This window comes from Cavia porcellus, unplaced genomic scaffold, assembly GCF_034190915.1.
Source record: "Cavia porcellus strain 051 isolate PalLab524CR breed Dunkin Hartley unplaced genomic scaffold, mCavPor4.1 scaffold_18, whole genome shotgun sequence".
NCBI classification, from domain to species: Eukaryota; Metazoa; Chordata; class Mammalia; order Rodentia; family Caviidae; genus Cavia; species Cavia porcellus.
This window is the reverse complement of record NW_026947501.1, coordinates 22,790,878-22,809,555: the sequence shown is the minus strand read 5'-3', so window position 1 is coordinate 22,809,555 and position 18,678 is coordinate 22,790,878. Positions and strand designations below refer to the sequence as shown.

Below are 18,678 nucleotides of genomic sequence, written 5' to 3'. Positions count from 1 at the left end.
CTTTTCATTCTGCCAGCTGCTCAGCTGTTCCTGTATTTTCTCCTTCTGCCCTCAACTGTCATGATTGTCCAAGAAGAAGCCTGGAATTGTGACTATAGAATATCCAAGGTAGAAAGGAATGTAGAATCATCTAATAACACTTCTGCCAACCCTAACACTGCATAGCAGTGTAACTGGAGCAAGGTTTTAAGCTTCAGTTTCTAACGTCTGGTAAAAAAGGAGATTACTAATTATATTGTAAGGTTGTGGGGAAATTAAATAAAGCAATCCATGTAAATTGCTGAAATCAAGAAACAGCACTTTGTAAGCACTCTTAAAATACGACTGATTCCCTATAAATTTATGTGTCTTAGTTGCCCTGGAGAATGACACTGAGCTCAGGGACCCTCAAAGCTGCAGATGACCTGGAGACTATTCAAAAGAGAAAGCCAATGTGGCACCATCACTGCAGGAATTATTGGAAGACTTGGCTAGGTTTAGCTCAAAAAGAGACAGAGAGTAGACCAGAATTGAAATGCCTAGAGTGTTTCAAAGCCTCACTAGGTAGAGGTTTTTAAAACACAATTTTCTACCTAACTCAGAGAAAAATAATGAGTTCCCCAACAAGAGAAGTTTTCAAGAATATTTGGTAGTAGATTAATTCAAACAATGCAGACACTGAGCCCAGCCTGGGCCATCGAGCAACATAGCATGCTCCATCTCAAAATTTTAAAAAAACATATAAAAAGAGGCAGAAATGTCAGTGTGAAGGTCCTGGGTTTAATCCCCAGTATGGGATTGAGGAATCACAGATGAGCAGTTTCTTTCAACCCACGGCATCCATTTCTACTCTGAGGTTTTACACAAAGAAACTATATCCCTTTAATTCTACATTCCTGCCGACCTGTAGGCCTCTCCTACAAATCAAAAAACATTGGTAATAAATCACAGAAGTATATATTGCATGATCATTTAAAAATTATACCCTATCTGAAATTATCCTCTTTTTCTAACTCTTAAAACTTTGCTATAACAAACGATTGTTACAACAGTTTCTAGGCTTCAGACATGACCCAGATATTGGGAGCATAAAAACTGAATAGATCCAGTCTCTGCTCTCACAGTTCGGAGCCTAACTGAGGAGATTTGTCCAGCTCAGTGTGACAAATGCCCAAATTAAAGTGCTTTCCCGTGTATTTTCAGCTTTGCTGAGAGAAGACACAACCGATGGCTGAGGTCACAGTTGGGCCAGCTGGAGTTTTGTGTTGTCACCCCACCCAAAGAGTGAAGACACCTCTTTTGACTTCCCCTTCCCCAAGAACTTCTCTTTTCTTATGCTGATATATAACTAGAATTCAAAGGAAAATCACATTATGAACAAAACTATGTAACTAAAGCAGAACTGTGAGTCATTATTAGCTATTTTCTCACACTCCTGGGACATTCACTTTAAATTGACACTAGTTTGGGCCAGGAATACAGCTCAGCCTGGCAAGTGTGAGGTTATGAGTTCAATCCCCACTACACTCCCTCCCCCCCAAAATTGACACTGCTTAGATTAAGCCCTGCCTTCTGTTGCACTGTGGGATTTTTTGTTTTATTTTGTTTTGTTTTTTGGTCCCAGGGATTGAACTCACAGTCTCACACTTGCCAGGAAGGTGCTTGTGCCACTGAGCTTTTTTGCTCGGTGTGCGTGATTTAGCATAGTGTGCACTTTCCTACTTACATAATATACAAATGGTTGCACCTTGTGTTGCTTTGAAAGCAAGTACATTCCTCTATTTAGCAGAAATCATTTACATATATAAACTTGTACAGGTTGAATAATTTTCCAATAAAACCCATTAAATAACCAGTACAGAAATGGTACACTGCTAGAGTGATTTCCGGACCTTAGTTCACATCTAACATTGCCTCTTTCGGATTCTACTATCACAAATCATTTAGGGAAACTACTGAATTTCTCTAAACCCTTGTGTCCTCATCTATAAAATGAAGATAAAGTACTCACTACTTCCCATTATAAAGTTTAAAGAACATTGATTATATATTTTAAGGACTTAGTACAGTTGCCAACTTATAGGAGGGGCTTGAAGATCTTAGCTTCCACATTAAGAAAGGGAAAATTTCTGAAACAAACATATTTAAAATGCCACATTGGAGCTCTGGGGCTGTAGCCCAGTGGCCCAGGGCTTGCCTATCATGTGTAAGGCCCTGAGTTTGACCCACAGCAGGGGGGGGAAAATTGTTTAAACAAAAACAAATACCAAAATTGAGAATCTTATAACAACATAGAATTTCAAATGGCCCCAGACAAAATGCAAATAATATGGAAACATAAAATAATATCATAAACATAAAATATAATTATGGAAGATACAATGTGTGAAAATTTCAATAGGAAAGTTTACTGTTTTATCCTAGGCACAATTTCTAGATTGGCATCCACAGAGCATAATCTGAAAGAATTACTCTCACTAAAAACTTTTTACTAATTTAAAATCCACATGCTTGACAACCCTGGCTCTATTACTTCTATTTTCTGGTGAAACAATGCCACTTAGTATAGATTGACATTTACATTCTACATTTTTGTATTTGGGTAAATTTATAATATGAGCATACAAATTCTGTAACAACAACTTAATTGCAAAGTGTTTTTGGTTGTCTAAAGAACAAAAATAAGCAAAACTTCACAGAAAATATTTCCACTCACTTGTTTTTCTCAGATACGAGCCTGAAATCAGTCAACACTAATCATTATTGGTTCTTTTGGAAAGTATTTTTGCCTATTGCAAAGAATGTGTACATACACCTCTGTGTGTGCACGTGTGGCTTTTGCAAAGGATATTTCAAACTATGACTGGTGAGCAGAACAGCAGAGGGGACATAGCTATACCATCACAAATATACTGCAAACACTACCTCAGAGTAAATTTGCTTTAGGAAAATTCTGGTATAAAAAAGCTCAGCACCGTGAGTCAGAAACCCAGGAGTCAGAAAGGGTCTTTTTGGTCCCAACTCTGTCACAGACATGTGACCTTGATTTTCAGGCTACTCTAAGATCCAAGTTCTCAAGTGAGGGAGTTAGGGCATAGTCAAAGATCCCTTCTCGTCTGAAATAAAAACAGAAATAGTCTGCATTGTGTACTGTTTAATCCTCTTAAGAGTAAAACATTTGAGGCTGGATTGAGAAACAAATGAATGCCCTAAAGCAGAGTTACATGAGATGATCGTTCAGTTAAAAGCGAGGCCCCAGGAAGAAGGTACTGAACTCGGTTCATTTCTGAAATGCTGAGCTCATATGTGTAGGGTTAGCATGCTGTGTATAGAGGTGCCACACACAGGATACCACCACGCCCTATGTGTCAGTTCACCAGGCTGGGAAGTTTCACAACTCAGAACACACCCCGTGTGAAAAGAAAGACCAATCGCCTTGACCACATTCAATTTTCCAGAGGCCACATCAGTAAGACTAACCCTATTTTTAGTAACCTGGGTCTCTGTTTCCTAATCTTTAAAATGGTGCACCCACCAACTTGCCAGTCGGTTACACAAATCCACCAAGAGTTGTGAATGAAGAGATTACAGCTTATCTTTAAAAAACAGGAAATATTTGGTGTGCATCAATTTTAAGAAGGTAGCCCAAGAAATGAGCTGTCATGTCATGTCATGATATAAACTCATCTTTAATCACTTTCTTCTCCCCTCTCCATCCCCAAAAGAACTCTGAGGGAGAAAAATTTAAATAACAAATGAAGAGCTTCCCCAAGTAACTTCTGCATCTCAAGCACTGCATCTCAAGCATGGGTGGCAGAACACCCATGTGGTTCTTAAAACTGATGTTCTAAATTATGAGGTAGTTAACCAGGGGCCCTATCTTCCAGACTCTGCCATGTAGAATTCTTAGACCCATTAGATAAAACTGTACCAACTAGATTAAGCCACTTTTAAGAAACAGAGGGCAACGGAGTATGTGCTGATCACCCCCTACCCCAACACTACCCTGTGATACTCTCCCGTTTCAACCCAATAGGTCCTGCTCCAAACATTCCTAAAAGAAAGGGGCAGATTTCAGTATGGAAATTCCTCAAAAAACTAGTATTAGAAGTCCCATTTGACCCAATTATTCCCCTTCTGGGTATCTTCTTGGAAGAATTAAAAACATCATACCACAGTGATATATGCACACCCATGTCTACAGCAGCAAAGCTTGTAATAGATAGATAGTGAAAACAACCCAAACAACCATTAACCAAGGAACGAATAAAAAAATGGGTTTTTAATATATAATGAAGTACTACTCAGCCATAAAGAAGGATAAATTTCAGGTAAATATATGCAACTTGAAAATGTACTCTTAAGTAAAATAAATCAAACTCACATGTGCAAACCTCGAATTATCTCCCTGGTGTGAGAAACTGAAAGAATAAATAAGGACAAAAATGTACAACAGAGACTGTGAAACAGAAAGATATTTTTGTTCAAAAGGAAAGAATTAGAGAGGGAAAAGGGAAAGAGAAGAAAATGAGAGAATGATTCTTTAAAAGGTTAAAAAGGAAACAAAGCTTTGTAAATAGGGAGGGGAAGGTGGGTTGAAGGGAGGAGAGGGGATTGAGAAACAAAGAAACCAAAATATATCACGTATAGGTACAGATTCCCTATGATGAATATGATCATTATGTGTATCTAAAATGGACCAATAAACCTAGTTATTAAAAAATGGGGTAGCGTGAAAAGCTGGACATGCAGCCTCTGCTAAACTGTCCCCCGGGTCCGCGGCCCTCCTCCTTACCTTCTTCACGAGGTAGCCCTCCCTGATCCTCTTCGGCTCCATGTCTGATGGGAAGACCGACAGGCCCGCTCGCAGAGGAGTCCTCTCAGCTCGCCCTCCGACAGCTCAGGTTGTGGGCTGCCCTTTTTACAGCGAGGCGTCTTTCACAATTTCCCTTCTGCGAGCGATCTCATGATCACATCCTCTTCCCCTCAGTGGGGTGGCAGACCAGAATAAGGAACTGCAGAGTCACACAGCCCATGCTTTGCTAATGTGGGAGATATTAAAAGTACAATCTTGTTCAATATTTAATCAGGGTAATTTGTTTTCTGTTCTGGGGATGGAAGCCAGGACTTCTCACCGAGCTATATCCAGATTTTGTTTGTTTGTTTTCAATTTGAGACAGCCTTGCTAAGTCATAAATTAGCCAGGCTGGACTTGAACTTGTGATCTAACTGCCTCTGTTTCCCAGTGCTGAGATTACGGGCAGGCACCACTACACCCCATTCCCAGGCCTTGTTTACAAGTTTAATTCTGAGACAGGGTCTTGCCAAGTTATCCAGAGTGGGTTCAAACTTATTTTTCTTCCGTCTCAGCCTCCCAAGTAATTGAGAGCACAGATGTGCCCCACCACACCAGACTCAAAATTTTATTACCAGGAAGAAAACAATTCTCCTAGAGAGAAGAAAAGAAAAAAAATGACAACACAAATAAGAAAAACCTTATTGGAAATTGTTCTGCCTAGAAATTATTCTTGAGATCCTAAAAATGCTTGGTTAGAATTGTCAAAAAATGTAAATCCACCTGAGTAGCATAACAAAGTACCTACATGCAAGCAAATGTCTCCTTCTGTGCCCTGCACTGTCCCGTGCATTGTTCAGTCTACCATGTTTAATTAGTCCTGCCAGAAACTAAAGAGAAAATGTCCCCATATTAGCGATAAAGAAATGCAGTCTCAGAGAGGACAGTTGTCTCAAGGCAACACAGCAGATAAAAGGTGACACATGATGCCAGGGAGGAACCAGGGCGGTCCTGCCTCCCACGGGGCATGAGACAGTGTCTGGCATGGAACACTCATCCACCACAGAGCTACAAAAAGGCGTCCACAATCAAACATGTTTGAAGAACTGTTTTGTATAATCTCCGCTTGGCACCTCTCCTGACAGGGTAACAAAAACTGAGCATTGAAGCAAACACTCCTCTGGTAGTGACTCCCAACGTAGTCTGAACACAGAAATCTTCAGGGAACAAATTTTAATGGCACATCCTTGTAATCCCAGCTCTCTGGGAAGGAAGCGGAGGCAGGAGGATGGAAATTTTCTAGCCCAGCCTTGGAAATTTAGTGAACTCTGTCTCAGAAAGAAACAGCAAGAGGGGTAGATAAACATGGGTCCCAATCCCTGTTATCACCAAAAAATAACAATAGCTGAATAAATTCTAGTAACATTTTGGTAAGTGGATTGAATTATGTCTTTTTAAAGAACAGTCCTAACCACCCAATACCTCCGAGACATATTCAGAAATAAGGCAAATAGATAGATGCAAATCGTTAAGTGAAAATGAGGCCAAACAGCAGCAGGTCAGCCTTAGCCCATGACGCTGCTCCTCATTAGAAAAGCAGAGACCCTCGGAACAAGCGACCTCGTCGTGACAGATGCATGAAGTTACAGCCCAAGAGATGCCAAGGATCCCCAGTGCCAACCAGAAGCTGGGAGGGTTCTTTCTTAGAGCTACCAGTGTGGTGAGAAAATAAATTTCTGTTACTTTTAAGTCCCCCAGTTTGTAGTGATTTATTTTAGCAGACCCTAGAAGGTTAGTTAAATTTTGTAAAATTTGATATTCTATAGGACAAACTTTTCCTGTGTGTGCAACACTGGGGATTAAACTCAAGGCTCTGGCACTGAGCTACATATGATTTAAAAAAAAATTTTTTTTTGAGATAGGGTCTCGCTGTGTAGTTCAGGATGGCTTGAAATCACTGTGTAGCCCAGGCTGGCCTCAAATTTATAGTGATCCTCTTTCCCCAGCCTCCCAAGTGCTGGAATTTTAGGTGTGTACACCAGGCCAAAGAACTAATAACCAGATCTTGTGAAATGAGCATTATTTAATCACTCTGTGCCTCAGTGTTCTCATCTGTTAAATGGACATAATAGCACCTATTCAATGGGGTCATTCTGAAGATTAGATAAGAGACTATAAGTTTAGAACAGCACCTGGAACATAGCAAATGTCTATAAATGTTGGTTATTCTTCATTTTCAAGGCAAGTTTCCATGAACCCTGGCTAATCCTCTTCCATGGAAACTGGAAACAGTGACAAGACTGGGTTTCTGATTAGTTCCTTTTCCTCATCACCAGTCAATGTTCTCTAAATGATGACATTGACAGAATGATGTAATCAACGGAAACGAATTCATGCTAATACAGAGAAACGGGGATTTTTCCGGAAGAAAACAGGGTTCATGGACTTCAAGGAAAAAGAAAGGCTAAGGTCTCCAGAAAGACAGGGACCAGGGCAGCTGTAGGTTCCAGAAATCCAGAACTGAGAGACTGCCCCTTAGGGGCATCGTGACGAAAACATCCCTGTGGTTTTCAGGCCCGATGGCCCCATCAGGCCTCTCAGGCATCTGCAGGTGCAGCATGGGCGCTGACGGCTGCAGCAACCAGGCTCACCGGGGCAGTGTTGCCCCAAAGTAATGCCTGGATGCTATCGAGTAGCAGAAACAGAGTCAAAGCTGCTTTCCCCAGGTGAGCAGGAAACACCCACAAAGACATCTGAGGAGCCAGGGAAGTTAGCGAAGGAAGGTCTGTTCTGTCCTGAGGTTCTCTGAGCGCCTACTGATATGCTGCCTGCCTTCCTTCCAGCTGGGCTCTAATTAGCACTCACCACTGAGCTTTCCTTTTACCCTAATCCAGATTACATCCAAGTATCGATGGCTCGCTCGCCAACCAGTCCTCACTGCACTGAAACTAATTAGAAAGAATTAAGAACTCCTGGGGTGAAAGTGGTCCACCTGGATGGCACCTGAGCAAAGCAGAAACACGGGGCGAGTTGTGTATTTTGCTGGGCTCTACAAGAATGGAGGGCTGGGGATTTAGCTCAGTGGCATAAGCGCCTGCCTTGCAAGTGCACGGTCCTGAGTTTGTATCCCTGGTACCAATAAAGAATATATAAAGAATGGAAACTGTTCATGACTCTACCATAGTGCCATTTCATAGCTAAACTTACCATTTCTTTTCGAGTGTGTGTGGTGGGGTTGGTTGTTTTGTTTCATTCTGTTTTGTTTTTGAGACAAGGTCTTGCCATGTAGCTCAGCTGGCCTTGCACTCACTGTGTAGCTCAGGCTGACCTCGAATTTGCAGCAATCTTCCTGCTCCACCTCCCAAGTGCTGGGATGACAGGTGTGCGCCACCACATCGGGCACTATATCTCTTTTTGTTTAACTGACCAGACCTAATTTGGTATGTTTTCTCCCTTTGTCCTAGTATGATCAGGAGGCTGTAAAGACCATTCAGACAGAAATGTCATGTGCTTTTGGTTTGTTGTTGATGCCCACAGAAGAAGTAGTCCCTGCTTTCTGAATGGCGGTTGCTGTGGCGTACTGTAGTGGTTACTGCAGGAGTAAAACTGTCCTGCCACCACCAAATTTTCCAAGTGTATGAACTGAATGAACCACGCACAGGTTAGATGTGAACTCGGCTGCCCCTCCCCATGCAGCCAAAGCTCCTCACCACTGCTTAGCAACACCTAGTGGCCAGCGAAGGGAACAGGCTGAACCACGGTCATCGCTTACAACTTTCTCAACAGAGTGTGAGCAAATGTTCTGAGTCAGATTCCTTCCTAAGTCAGATGATTAGAAACTGCCAATACCTTTTTTATGTCTATATGTTCAAGGTTATTTTTAAAAATCTTATTCCGTCTTCCTTTGAATTTTCCCATATTTGATGAACCACTTTGGAAAGACTTCTGTAGTACCTTTTTTTGGAGTAAGCAAGAGCTAAGACTTAGGAAACAAGATTATTGTATATAATAGGAAAACTATATATCGTTTACAGCAAATATTTCTGGGTTGTCTCTTTCTATGGCTTTTGTGCCTTTTCTTGTCCGGAGTCATTTTACAACTCTACGCTGTGGAAAGCTGACAGCAATGCAAATAATTCTTGCAAGAATAGAAACTCTGTTCAATAGATTTCATCCTCCAGTCTCTTCCCGTGGAAAAAGTCAAAGTTTTTTGTCTATTTTTAAGAAGACTTCAGGATTCTTTCACTCCATATAAATTTATCTTTGACCTCTTTCTGAATGAGTTGTGATGTCTGACTCGTTCCGTTTTCATGAGTTAATTAAAACTTTGGAATGTTTTTATTATATTTTATTCCTTTTTAAAATTTAGTTTTCAGCACTGATAACTCAAAAGGATCTAAAGTTAGCTGATAAAGATCAGAATACTGGCAGTGATAAGCCTAAGTTAAGAGAAAAATGTCTAAATAAGTAAAATCTAGGATTTTACCCAATTGCAAAAGAGCAACTCCACAGAGGCTGACAGGAGACTGAAGGCTTCGGGGCTTTTTGATGAGACAAGGACAGTCCTCACAACACAGTAAACAGAGCTGCACGCTTGCCCTGGGCTCTGCTTGCACGAGTGCTGTTCAGATCAGACGCTGCAAACAGAGGGTTTGCATCCCAGTCAAGGAGCCTTGAGCTTAGGAAACCTGGGTCTTGTAGAATGGGCTGCAAAGAAACTGCAGGAACTTTGCCTCTGAGGGAGACATTGCATACTTGACAGTAAACAAATCTGTCCTTTGTTCTGGAATGAGACCATGTCTCTAGCTTCATTTTGCAGACATCCAGAAGACAGTGCTCCTGCATGCAAGTGTTACAGACAGAGAGATCAGGGGAGAATTACCTCCAGAGAAAGGGAACCCTGAACTGTCTCACTGAAACCCATGGCAGGATATCTGGCTGGTGCCCAGGGGGCCTGCAGGTCAAGATGGGTGCTGACCCACATACTGAGTAACCACTTTCAAAGGGACACACAAATTCATGTGGAAATTACTACATATTTTATATGCATATAATGATTACTGATAATACTATGTACATAAAAATGTGAATATATACATACTTGCTTCAAATAAAGCATGTTCATATATATACGAATGGCCTGTCTTACCTGAAAGGACCTGTTGTGACATTCTAGTAGCAAAAAGCTGTCTTGGCTCTCAGAACATAATTTTCAGTAAGAGGAACTCAAGATCCTTGGAGAGATGAATGATTCTAGGATCGTAGCAGAATATATACAAGGTGACTCTGGAGCATTTTGTAGTCCAGAAAGTAAAGAAGTGCAAAAAATTGTTTTACATTAAGAAATAAATAAACTGGGCTGGGGATTTAGCTCAGCAGCATAAGCACCTGCCTTGCAAGCGCAGGGTCGTGAGTTCAATCCCCGGTACCGATATAAAAAAAAAAAAGAAAGAAAGAAACTAAGTATGGTGACACATACCTGTAATCCTATCACTCTGAGAGGCTAAGGCAGGGGGTCACAAGTTCGAGGCTAGCATGGGCAGCTTAGCAACATGAGCAAGATCCTGTCTCAAATTAAAAAGAAAAAATGACTTGGAATACAGCTCAATATGAAGGCCTTAGTTTCAATCCTCAGGACCCCAAAAGAGAGAAAAACAAAGAGTAAAGAAAGAAAGAAAAAAGCCACAGTGATACGTTATTAAAAAGGGACACAGGAGTCAAATGAAAGAGCACAAATAGTCAAGCTGGAACAATTTGAACAGTAAACATAAAAGAGTAAAGTCAGCCCCCACACCATGAGTTCTACATCGGCAGATTCAATCAACCATGAATTGGAAACATTCTGAAGAAATACATCTGCCTGAAAATATACAGCCTTTGTCACCATCATCACTTCCTAAATCATACACTATATCAACCATTTGTGTGGCATTTACACTATAGTCTGTATTGTAGGTAATTTAGAGATAATTGCAAGTATACAGGAGGATGTGCATATAGGTTAAATGCAAATTCTGTAGCATTTTACATAAGGTAAGTGAGTATCCTGAAACCAGACTTTTGAGGATACCAAAGTATAAAAATATTGGAATATACCCCAACATATAAAATAAATAAATGGAATAAATGAATAGAATAAATGCATCCATTTCAAGAATAATTTGTATATATACTACCCTTCAGGATATCAATTAGAAACCCTCACTTCACAGCTGGGTGTGGTGGTGCACATCTGTAATCTCCGCAGCTGGGAGGCTGAGGCAAGAGGATAGCCTTGAGTTGGAGGCCAGCTTGGGGTACACTATGAGTTCGTGGCCGCCTAGAGCCATCCCCATGAGGTCTTGCCTGACTGGCTCTTCCCCTAACTAGCACCAGCCTCTAGAATGAGTTACAGCAGATGACCTATGTACACGACGGTCCTTATTTCTCCAGTTGTTGTCCTTGGACGCCATCCTCTTTAAGCCAACCAAAGCAAGCATCCCTTAAAGCATCTGCTTCCAGTTCCAGAATCCAAACACTCAGCCTCCAGCTCTGGGGCTGCAGGTTTGCCCCGGTGCATTTCTTTCACCTCTGTCCTGGTGAGAACGTCTTGTTCACAGTCACTCCTCTTTAACCCTTTTGGAGCACCTCAAACTCTCCCTCTCTTAGTCACTTTCTAGTTGCAGGGACTCAAGAGCTGACACCAATGAGTGCAAGGAAGAGCAGTTAATTTGGGCTCATGTTTTTAGGTCATAGCTGACTGGTTCCAAGACAAGGAGGCCTGGTGGAAGGACCTGGGCAGAGGAAATCTCCTCACCTCATGGAACCCAGAAAACAGTGAGAGGGGAGTCAAGCAGGGAGGTGCACCCTTCCAACTCACAACCCCTGCAATCCACCTCTTCCAACCAGATCCACCCTCCAAAGTCACACTTAGCTATAGCACCCCCATGGTTCTGTCACCTTTCAAAAGCCACACCTATGAGGGCATAAGGCTTTGGGGGAACATCTGATATAAACCATAACACCCCCTAGACATCCCCGTTCACATGGTTTGAAAGTAGAGTGTGTTTTTCTCTCTTGAGTAAGAAGTGGGGGTGTGGGGAACACACTGGGCCAAGCACTAAGGAAATCCTCTCCCAATCTTCCCAGTCTCAGTGTGCACAAGGAGCCTGGTGATTCACAGACACCAGTGGAAACCATCTACCATTTCAGCAAGTCTCATGGAAACAATGAATGATCTCACATGGTCAGCAAGCTACAGCCTACAGGTCACACACTCCTCCTCCCCCGTTTTAGTAAAGCCCATCAGCTAAGGGTGATTTTCTATTTTTAAATGACTTTTAAAATCAAAAGAAGAATGATATTCTGTGACACATGAAAAATGCCTGAACTTCACATTGCATTGACATAAATAGTTTCCATCAGAACACAAACACTGTATTCATCTCTAGATTGTCTATGGCCACTTTCACAGTACCACAGCAGTCATGTGGTTCTGACTGAGATTATGACCCATGCCTTTTACAGAAAATGTATGCTAAGCTCTGGTTTAGAATTTTCCTTTGAGAAAAAAGTATTTGATAATTTGATAACAGCGAGTGTCTTTCTCCCTTTGGAGCCTCTGTCAAAGCTTTACAATCTGATTATCATGTGGCTACAATTTCGATAGTTCAAAAGCAGAGAAAATGGAAGTTACAGAAAATCAGTTCTGGGAATCAGAAAACTAGCTATAAATTTTTTCCAGACTCACAGCTAATCTTTCATATAGAATTCAGAAATGTATCAATAAGTATTTGAGGACTTGGAAAGCTTTTATCAGAAAAAAAAAAGAAAAAGAAAAGAGACTTGATAAAGTATATGAGCTAACCAAAAAATAATGAAAATATCCCTAGTCATTTGTAGGAAAGAACATGTCTTGGTTACTTTTCTCTCATTGCTGGGACATAATACCTGATGCTCAATATTAAGGAAGGAAAGGTTTATTCAGCTCACAGTGTATGGAGGTTTCAGTCCATAATCAGCTGGCTCCAAGGCAGAGTGGTGTGTCAGAAGGCAATGGTTCATTGCAGCGGAAGACCACAAAAGCAACAAGTGTTAAAGGGGAGGGGCACAGAGAGAAGACTCGTTCTGCCCCTTATATTGTACAAAGATCACACCCATTAGGGTGGGTGTGGAATTCACACTCATAATTCTAGCTCTGGACCATAAGTCAGTCATAAACCCTACAAACCTGCCCCATGAATACATGATGTTTTGAGGGCACATTCAGACACAAACTATAACAGGACATCAATGAGAAGCCCAGTGTGTGAACTATGCCAAAAATACATATATTCAGTCTGTTATGGAAGACTTATATCCCTACTCCCTCCATCCACTGACTGTCCCCACTCCTGCTCTGGTGGGAGATGACAAGCTTAGTTTAGGGAGCAATGGTTCTCAAACATCTTTGGTCTCAAGACCGCTTTATACTCTTAAAGTTCACTGAGGACCCCAAAGAGCTTTGGTTTATGTTCTATTTATTAACATATACCAAGTAGGAATTTAAAACTGAGAAATGAAAACTACTTACTTATTTTTAAATAAGTGAATATTAACACAGGTAACATTTTAATGAAAAATATTTTATAAATAAAATAGGTATATCAGTCAGTGTTTACTAGAGAAATAGACCTAATGCAATATTTACAAGATAGCTTACAATGGCCACCCACAGAGTTGGGTGCAGAAGAATGCAGAGTCTGTTTACGTGCTGGAGCTCCAAAGAACCCAGTCAAAGGCCTGGAGCTCAGAGTCGTGTCCTGCGCAAATCAGTAACAGGAGGCTGAAGGGTCAGGGATGGAAGCCAGGAGACAACATCCAAGGCAAAACTCGAGCCCGTTGGAAGAAACAGAAGCAATCCTTCCTTCTTTGGTTCCCTTTTGTACTATTCTGATGACAGTCCTGCTTAGGGTGGGCCTTCCACACCCAGAACTGTGCTGATCCATTTTAGTTGGGTGTTTCTCACTCAAGTGGACCCAGTCAGTTAACTATCACAATCGGTAATGTGCTCAGACTGCCTGGCACATAGTAAGTAATGAGTCAACATTAACATTTGCATTTAGTAGTTTGTGGTTTAAAAATTTTCACCATTGTCTCTCAGATATTTTAGGTTATACAAATATTTTAAATCTTTTCCACACTCTCCTACTCTTTTTCTTTTTTGAAGGTAGTAAAACAAAACAAGAAGACAGAACAAAGCCAATCAAGACAATGCAGCGAACTTGGTACAGAACCTCTCGGCAGGTTACCGGGATAACAGTAGGATAACAGTAAGACGTACCATAGTATATCTCATTATCTTCACATAAAATTTTGTTGTTGTTATTGTTGTCTTAGTTACTTTTTACTGAGACAAAATACCTGAAGCCCAAGTTGGGAAAGGAAAGGTTTATTTCTTACAGTTTTTGGAGGTTTCAGTCCACACTCAGTTGGCTCCAAGGCAGGCAGGCATGGCTGGACCACAGGTCATGGCGGCTGCAAACAGCAAGCAGGAACCAGCAAAGAGCAGGACACACCTTCTTCCTGCCATTACATCACATCCTGGCTCCACCCCTAGGCCGGTGTAGCATTCACACCCCCAATCCAAGCACTAGACAATGAACCAATCACAAATGCACAATGCAAATGCATGAGGCCTGGGGGCCACCAACATACACCATGACATTCTACCCTTGGCCCCCAGGACTCATGTACCTCCTTCATACAAAAGACATTTAGTCTGCCTCCAAAAGTTGCCAAAGTCCTTAGTTTCAGCATTGCTAAAAAGTTCAAGTCCCAAGTCTCCTCCAAGATCTATGGCAAACGCTTTTAACTGTAACCCCCTGTACAAATGAAACAAGGTTAAACATTTCTGAAATACAAAGGCATAAGATAAACATTCCAAAAGTTACAAACAGGAGAATATAAAGCATTGGAAACAAAGCAAATCCAACATCCAGCAGGATGAACATTAAGTCCTAGAGTTCCACGCTCAGCATCTGAAGCAATCTGGTTGCAAGCTCCAAAAGGCTTGGGTGATTCCACCCCCAGGGCACTTCCAGGGATTTCAGCTCCCTGCAGCTTCTCTCTTAAATCCTCTCTGCTTGCTTTTTGCAGCTTTCCTTGGATCACCCACATTCCTGGCTTTTCCAAACTTCTGGGGTCTCCACTGTACCTTTGGCTTCACCCTTACATCTTCACAAATTGCCCTCTCAGGGGCACACTGCTTGGCTTCCCAGGCCCTTTGCAATTGAGGTGGAAGCTGTCTTACCCTCAGAATTTGTGCATTTTCCTTGCACCTAAAATCAGCACCTTGTGGGTGCTGCCAAAGTCTGCTGCCAGCTGAAGCAGTAGCTAAGCTTTTCTCTCTCTTGGCTGTAAGAGTCAGTTGCCTGGATTGCAGGGCTCTGTTTACCTGATTGTGATGAAAAGCTTCTCTGTGTTGCCACCATTCTGGAAACTCACGTGGCCTCTGTCGCCATTCTGGAACTTCACATGGCCTCTGTCACCATTCTGGAACATGGTGCTCTGCAGCTTTCTCCTCTGAGAAAATTCTTTCACCCTTGCAGTGAGGCTGCAAAGGGTGGGGACCCGCTTCCTGGGATGCCCTAGGGCCATCTTTCTTATCTCTCTGTTTCTCCTCAGCAATCAAAATCTCAACTCTGTCTTTACAATCCACAGCATTTTCCTTCTGGCAAAACTCACAGTATTGCAAATTATCCTGCTGGGCTCTTTGCTCTTGATTTGCAATGTAAAGCTGGCTAAAAGCCCCCAACAATAGCCATGCCACAGCCTCAATATTTGATTGCTTTTTAATTTCTTTTTCAAGAAATAGACTTTTAATCAGTCCATTGCCCTTTGTCACCGTCTCAGGCAAAGTCTCTGGGCATGAGCAAAAATGCAAACAAACTTTCTGCCAAGCCATAACACACATCATGTGGAGTCCAACAACCAATGAAGTCCTTCTTCCCAGCAGAAACCTCCCGAGCCTGGTCTTTACCATGAGGCTTTGTATCAGCCTTCTGGTCTCCTGAGCTCTGACCAGAATCTCCTCTACAGAACAGCCTAAGCTGCTCTAGTTCTAAGCATCCAGGGGACATGTCCGAACCTTTCCAAACCCTGCCCACAAGCCATTTCCAAAGCCTCTCAAGATACATGGTCAGGTATAGTCACAGCAAACGACCCCACTCTCAGTACCAAATCCTTAGCTACTTTTTACTCATTGTTGAGACAAAATACCTGAAGCCCAAGTTGGGAAAGGAAAGATTTATTTCTTACAGTTTTTGGAGGTTTCAGTCCACACTCAGCTGGCTCCAAGGCAGGGAGGCATGGGTGGGCCACAGTTCATAGTGGCTGCAAACAGCAAGCAGGAACCAGCAAAGAGCAAGACACACCTTCTAACTGCCATTACATTACATCCTGGCTCCAACCCTAGGCCAGTGTAGCACTCATACCCCCAATCCAAGCACTAGACAATGAACCAATCACAAGTGCACAATGCAAATGCATGAGGCCTGGGGGCCACCAACATGCACCATGACAATTGTTTTTGTTGTTGTTGTTGTTGTTTTGTTTTGTTTTTGAGAAAGGGACAGGCTGGCTTTAAGTTCACTATGTATCCCATGCTGGCCTCAAATTCTCAGTGATCCTCCCTCCTCAGTCTCCTGAGTGCTGAGATTACAGGCATGCACTACCATGCCTGGCAAGAAGTTTCTTAGCTGTCTCGTAAAATTTAAAGCCATATCAGTAAACAGGGACCTGTACTATATTAAAATTATTGGTCCATCTTGGATTTTGAACAGTCTTATTAATACACAATTTGATAGCAACATGCACTGATCATTTGAAATGCATTGGTTTGCCAAGTTAGTCATATGTGCCAAATGCTAACAGCTTATTCTATAATAGCTATTAAGTCAGAATCTAAAAAATCACCACCAAGCAAGGCATGGCAGTACATGAAGCATGTAATTCCAGTACTCTAGGTGACTGAGGCAGGAAGATTACAAGTTCAAGTCCACTGGGGCAAACTGAGCAAGAGTCTGTCTTAAAATTTAAAATTTAAAAATGGGTTGGAGAAATATTGCTCAATGTAAAGGCTCTGGGCTCAATACTCAGTATTGCAATATATAATATATACATATATATTCACCATACTAATCAAAGTAGTCTTAAAGTACTGAGAAACTGTCAAGATCATGATAGCAGACACAAATTGTTCAAAATATGAATTTTTGCTTAAAATACTGAATCATATCATAAGCAATTAATACAATTCTCTGAAGCAACAGGGCCATTTTATTCATTTTTTGGAAATATCTGCCAAACACATAAGTCTGAGTAACCAGCTCATCAGTCATTCTTTTGAGTAAAAATTATGTTCCCACAAAAATGTAGCTAATTCAGTTCATAGCTGCCACAAACACACAAGTAATTTTCACACAGAATATTTAAAAGACTTGTAGCAGGGTGTCATGGTTTAAGTCTGTGGCCCCCAGGCCTCATGAGTTTGCATTGTTCATTTGTGATGGTTCATTGTATAGTGCTTAGATTGATGGTGTCAGTGCTCCACCCACATAGGGGTGGAGCCAGGATGTGATGTAATGGCAGGAAGAAGGTGTGTCTTGCTCTTTGCTGGTTCCTGTTTGCTGTTGGCGGCCGCCATGAACTGTGGCCCGGCCATGCCTACCTGCCTTGGAGCCAACTGAGTGTGGACTGGAACCTCCAAAAACTGTAAGAAATAAACCTTTCCTTTCCCAACTTTGGACTTCAGGTATTTTCTCTCAGCGATGAGTAAAAAGTAACTAAGACACAAGGGTAAAGATTTAATAGAATTAATAACTTTTACTGTTCTATCAAGGACATTCTTGAAATAAAGGACCACTGTTGGAATGCCAGGCCCTGATTAGACAAGCTGATGCCCTCTACCTGAGTGAGCAGGTTGTCAGCCAGGAAGAGGATGGAAGGATTCCTCTCTGGAGACACAACCATTAGATGGCCCCTGAAAGAGGGCAGTTTCCAAAGAAACTTCCAGGTCTCTGCCCTGCCCACCACTGGGAACAAGATGATCACTTCTTTTTTTTTTTTTTTTAAGATAGTACAATACAACAAAACAAGACAGAACAAAGCCAATCACGACAATGCAGTGAAATTGATACAGAAGTTCAGAGCAGGATACCAGGAAAACAATAATAGGTCCCATAGTATATCTTGTTATCTTCACAATAGTTGTGCATTCCATCAGGTATAGCAAAATCAAACCAAAAACAGAATACTATAAAAATAACCAAAAAAGAATATTGAATAGAGCAAAACAATTAATCAGAACAAAGCAAAACAGTGAAAACAATATTGGCCTTCAAAGACAAGATAGAAGGAAATCCCCCATATTTGCTATATTGCATGCTGTCATCCTCCCAAGAGATGCTCAGACCTCTGGCCCCAGGTCAGCATAATCAACCCAACAATATGAGCATTTCATTGCTTTATGAGCCTTAGTTGCTGTCCTCAAAACCATCCAGTTGCTAATGGGGCGGGGAGGGAGAGGTAGGTTCTGCTGGTAGGTTCATGGGAGACGCTGACATGTTCTCTCCCTGACGTGCCTGTGGCTTGTTTGTGACGCCCGAGAGGACCATTTCTCACACAGACTTTCAGTGCCTTATTTCTAAATAGGAATGGTGCCATCAGTGGTGCCACATGCTCGTAATCCCAGCACTCAGGAAGCTGAGGCAAGAGGATCGCCTTGAGTTTGAGGACTTCCTGAGCTGTCTGAACTATATATTGAGTATTTACTTATAAATAAGTAAATCATCAACAGATAACCAAATACAGGAAAAAAATCATTAAGATAAAAACAAACAGGCAAATATAAACAACGTGGGAAAGAACAATGCAAGCAGCAAGTC

At 41.7% G+C, this 18,678-nt stretch overlaps 1 protein-coding gene across 3 annotated transcripts in view; it reads right to left on the bottom strand.

Moving 5' to 3' along the window:
* The window catches only part of Plek (pleckstrin), a 72,013-nt gene that overhangs the window by 19,581 nt on the left and 33,754 nt on the right, over positions 1-18,678 (bottom strand). For 2 of the 3 annotated variants that reach the window (XM_063229532.1, XM_003468934.5), the window contains exons 2-4: positions 10,254-10,338; positions 9,924-10,027; positions 4,775-5,021 (exon numbers count right to left, since the gene is read on the bottom strand). In XM_063229532.1, coding sequence (XP_063085602.1) covers positions 4,775-4,816 — 42 coding nt within the window. In that variant the 5' untranslated portion in view covers positions 4,817-5,021; positions 9,924-10,027; positions 10,254-10,338. The remainder of the gene's footprint in view (positions 1-4,774; positions 5,022-9,923; positions 10,028-10,253; positions 10,339-18,678) is intronic. The other variant, XM_013151600.3, reaches the window with a different exon arrangement.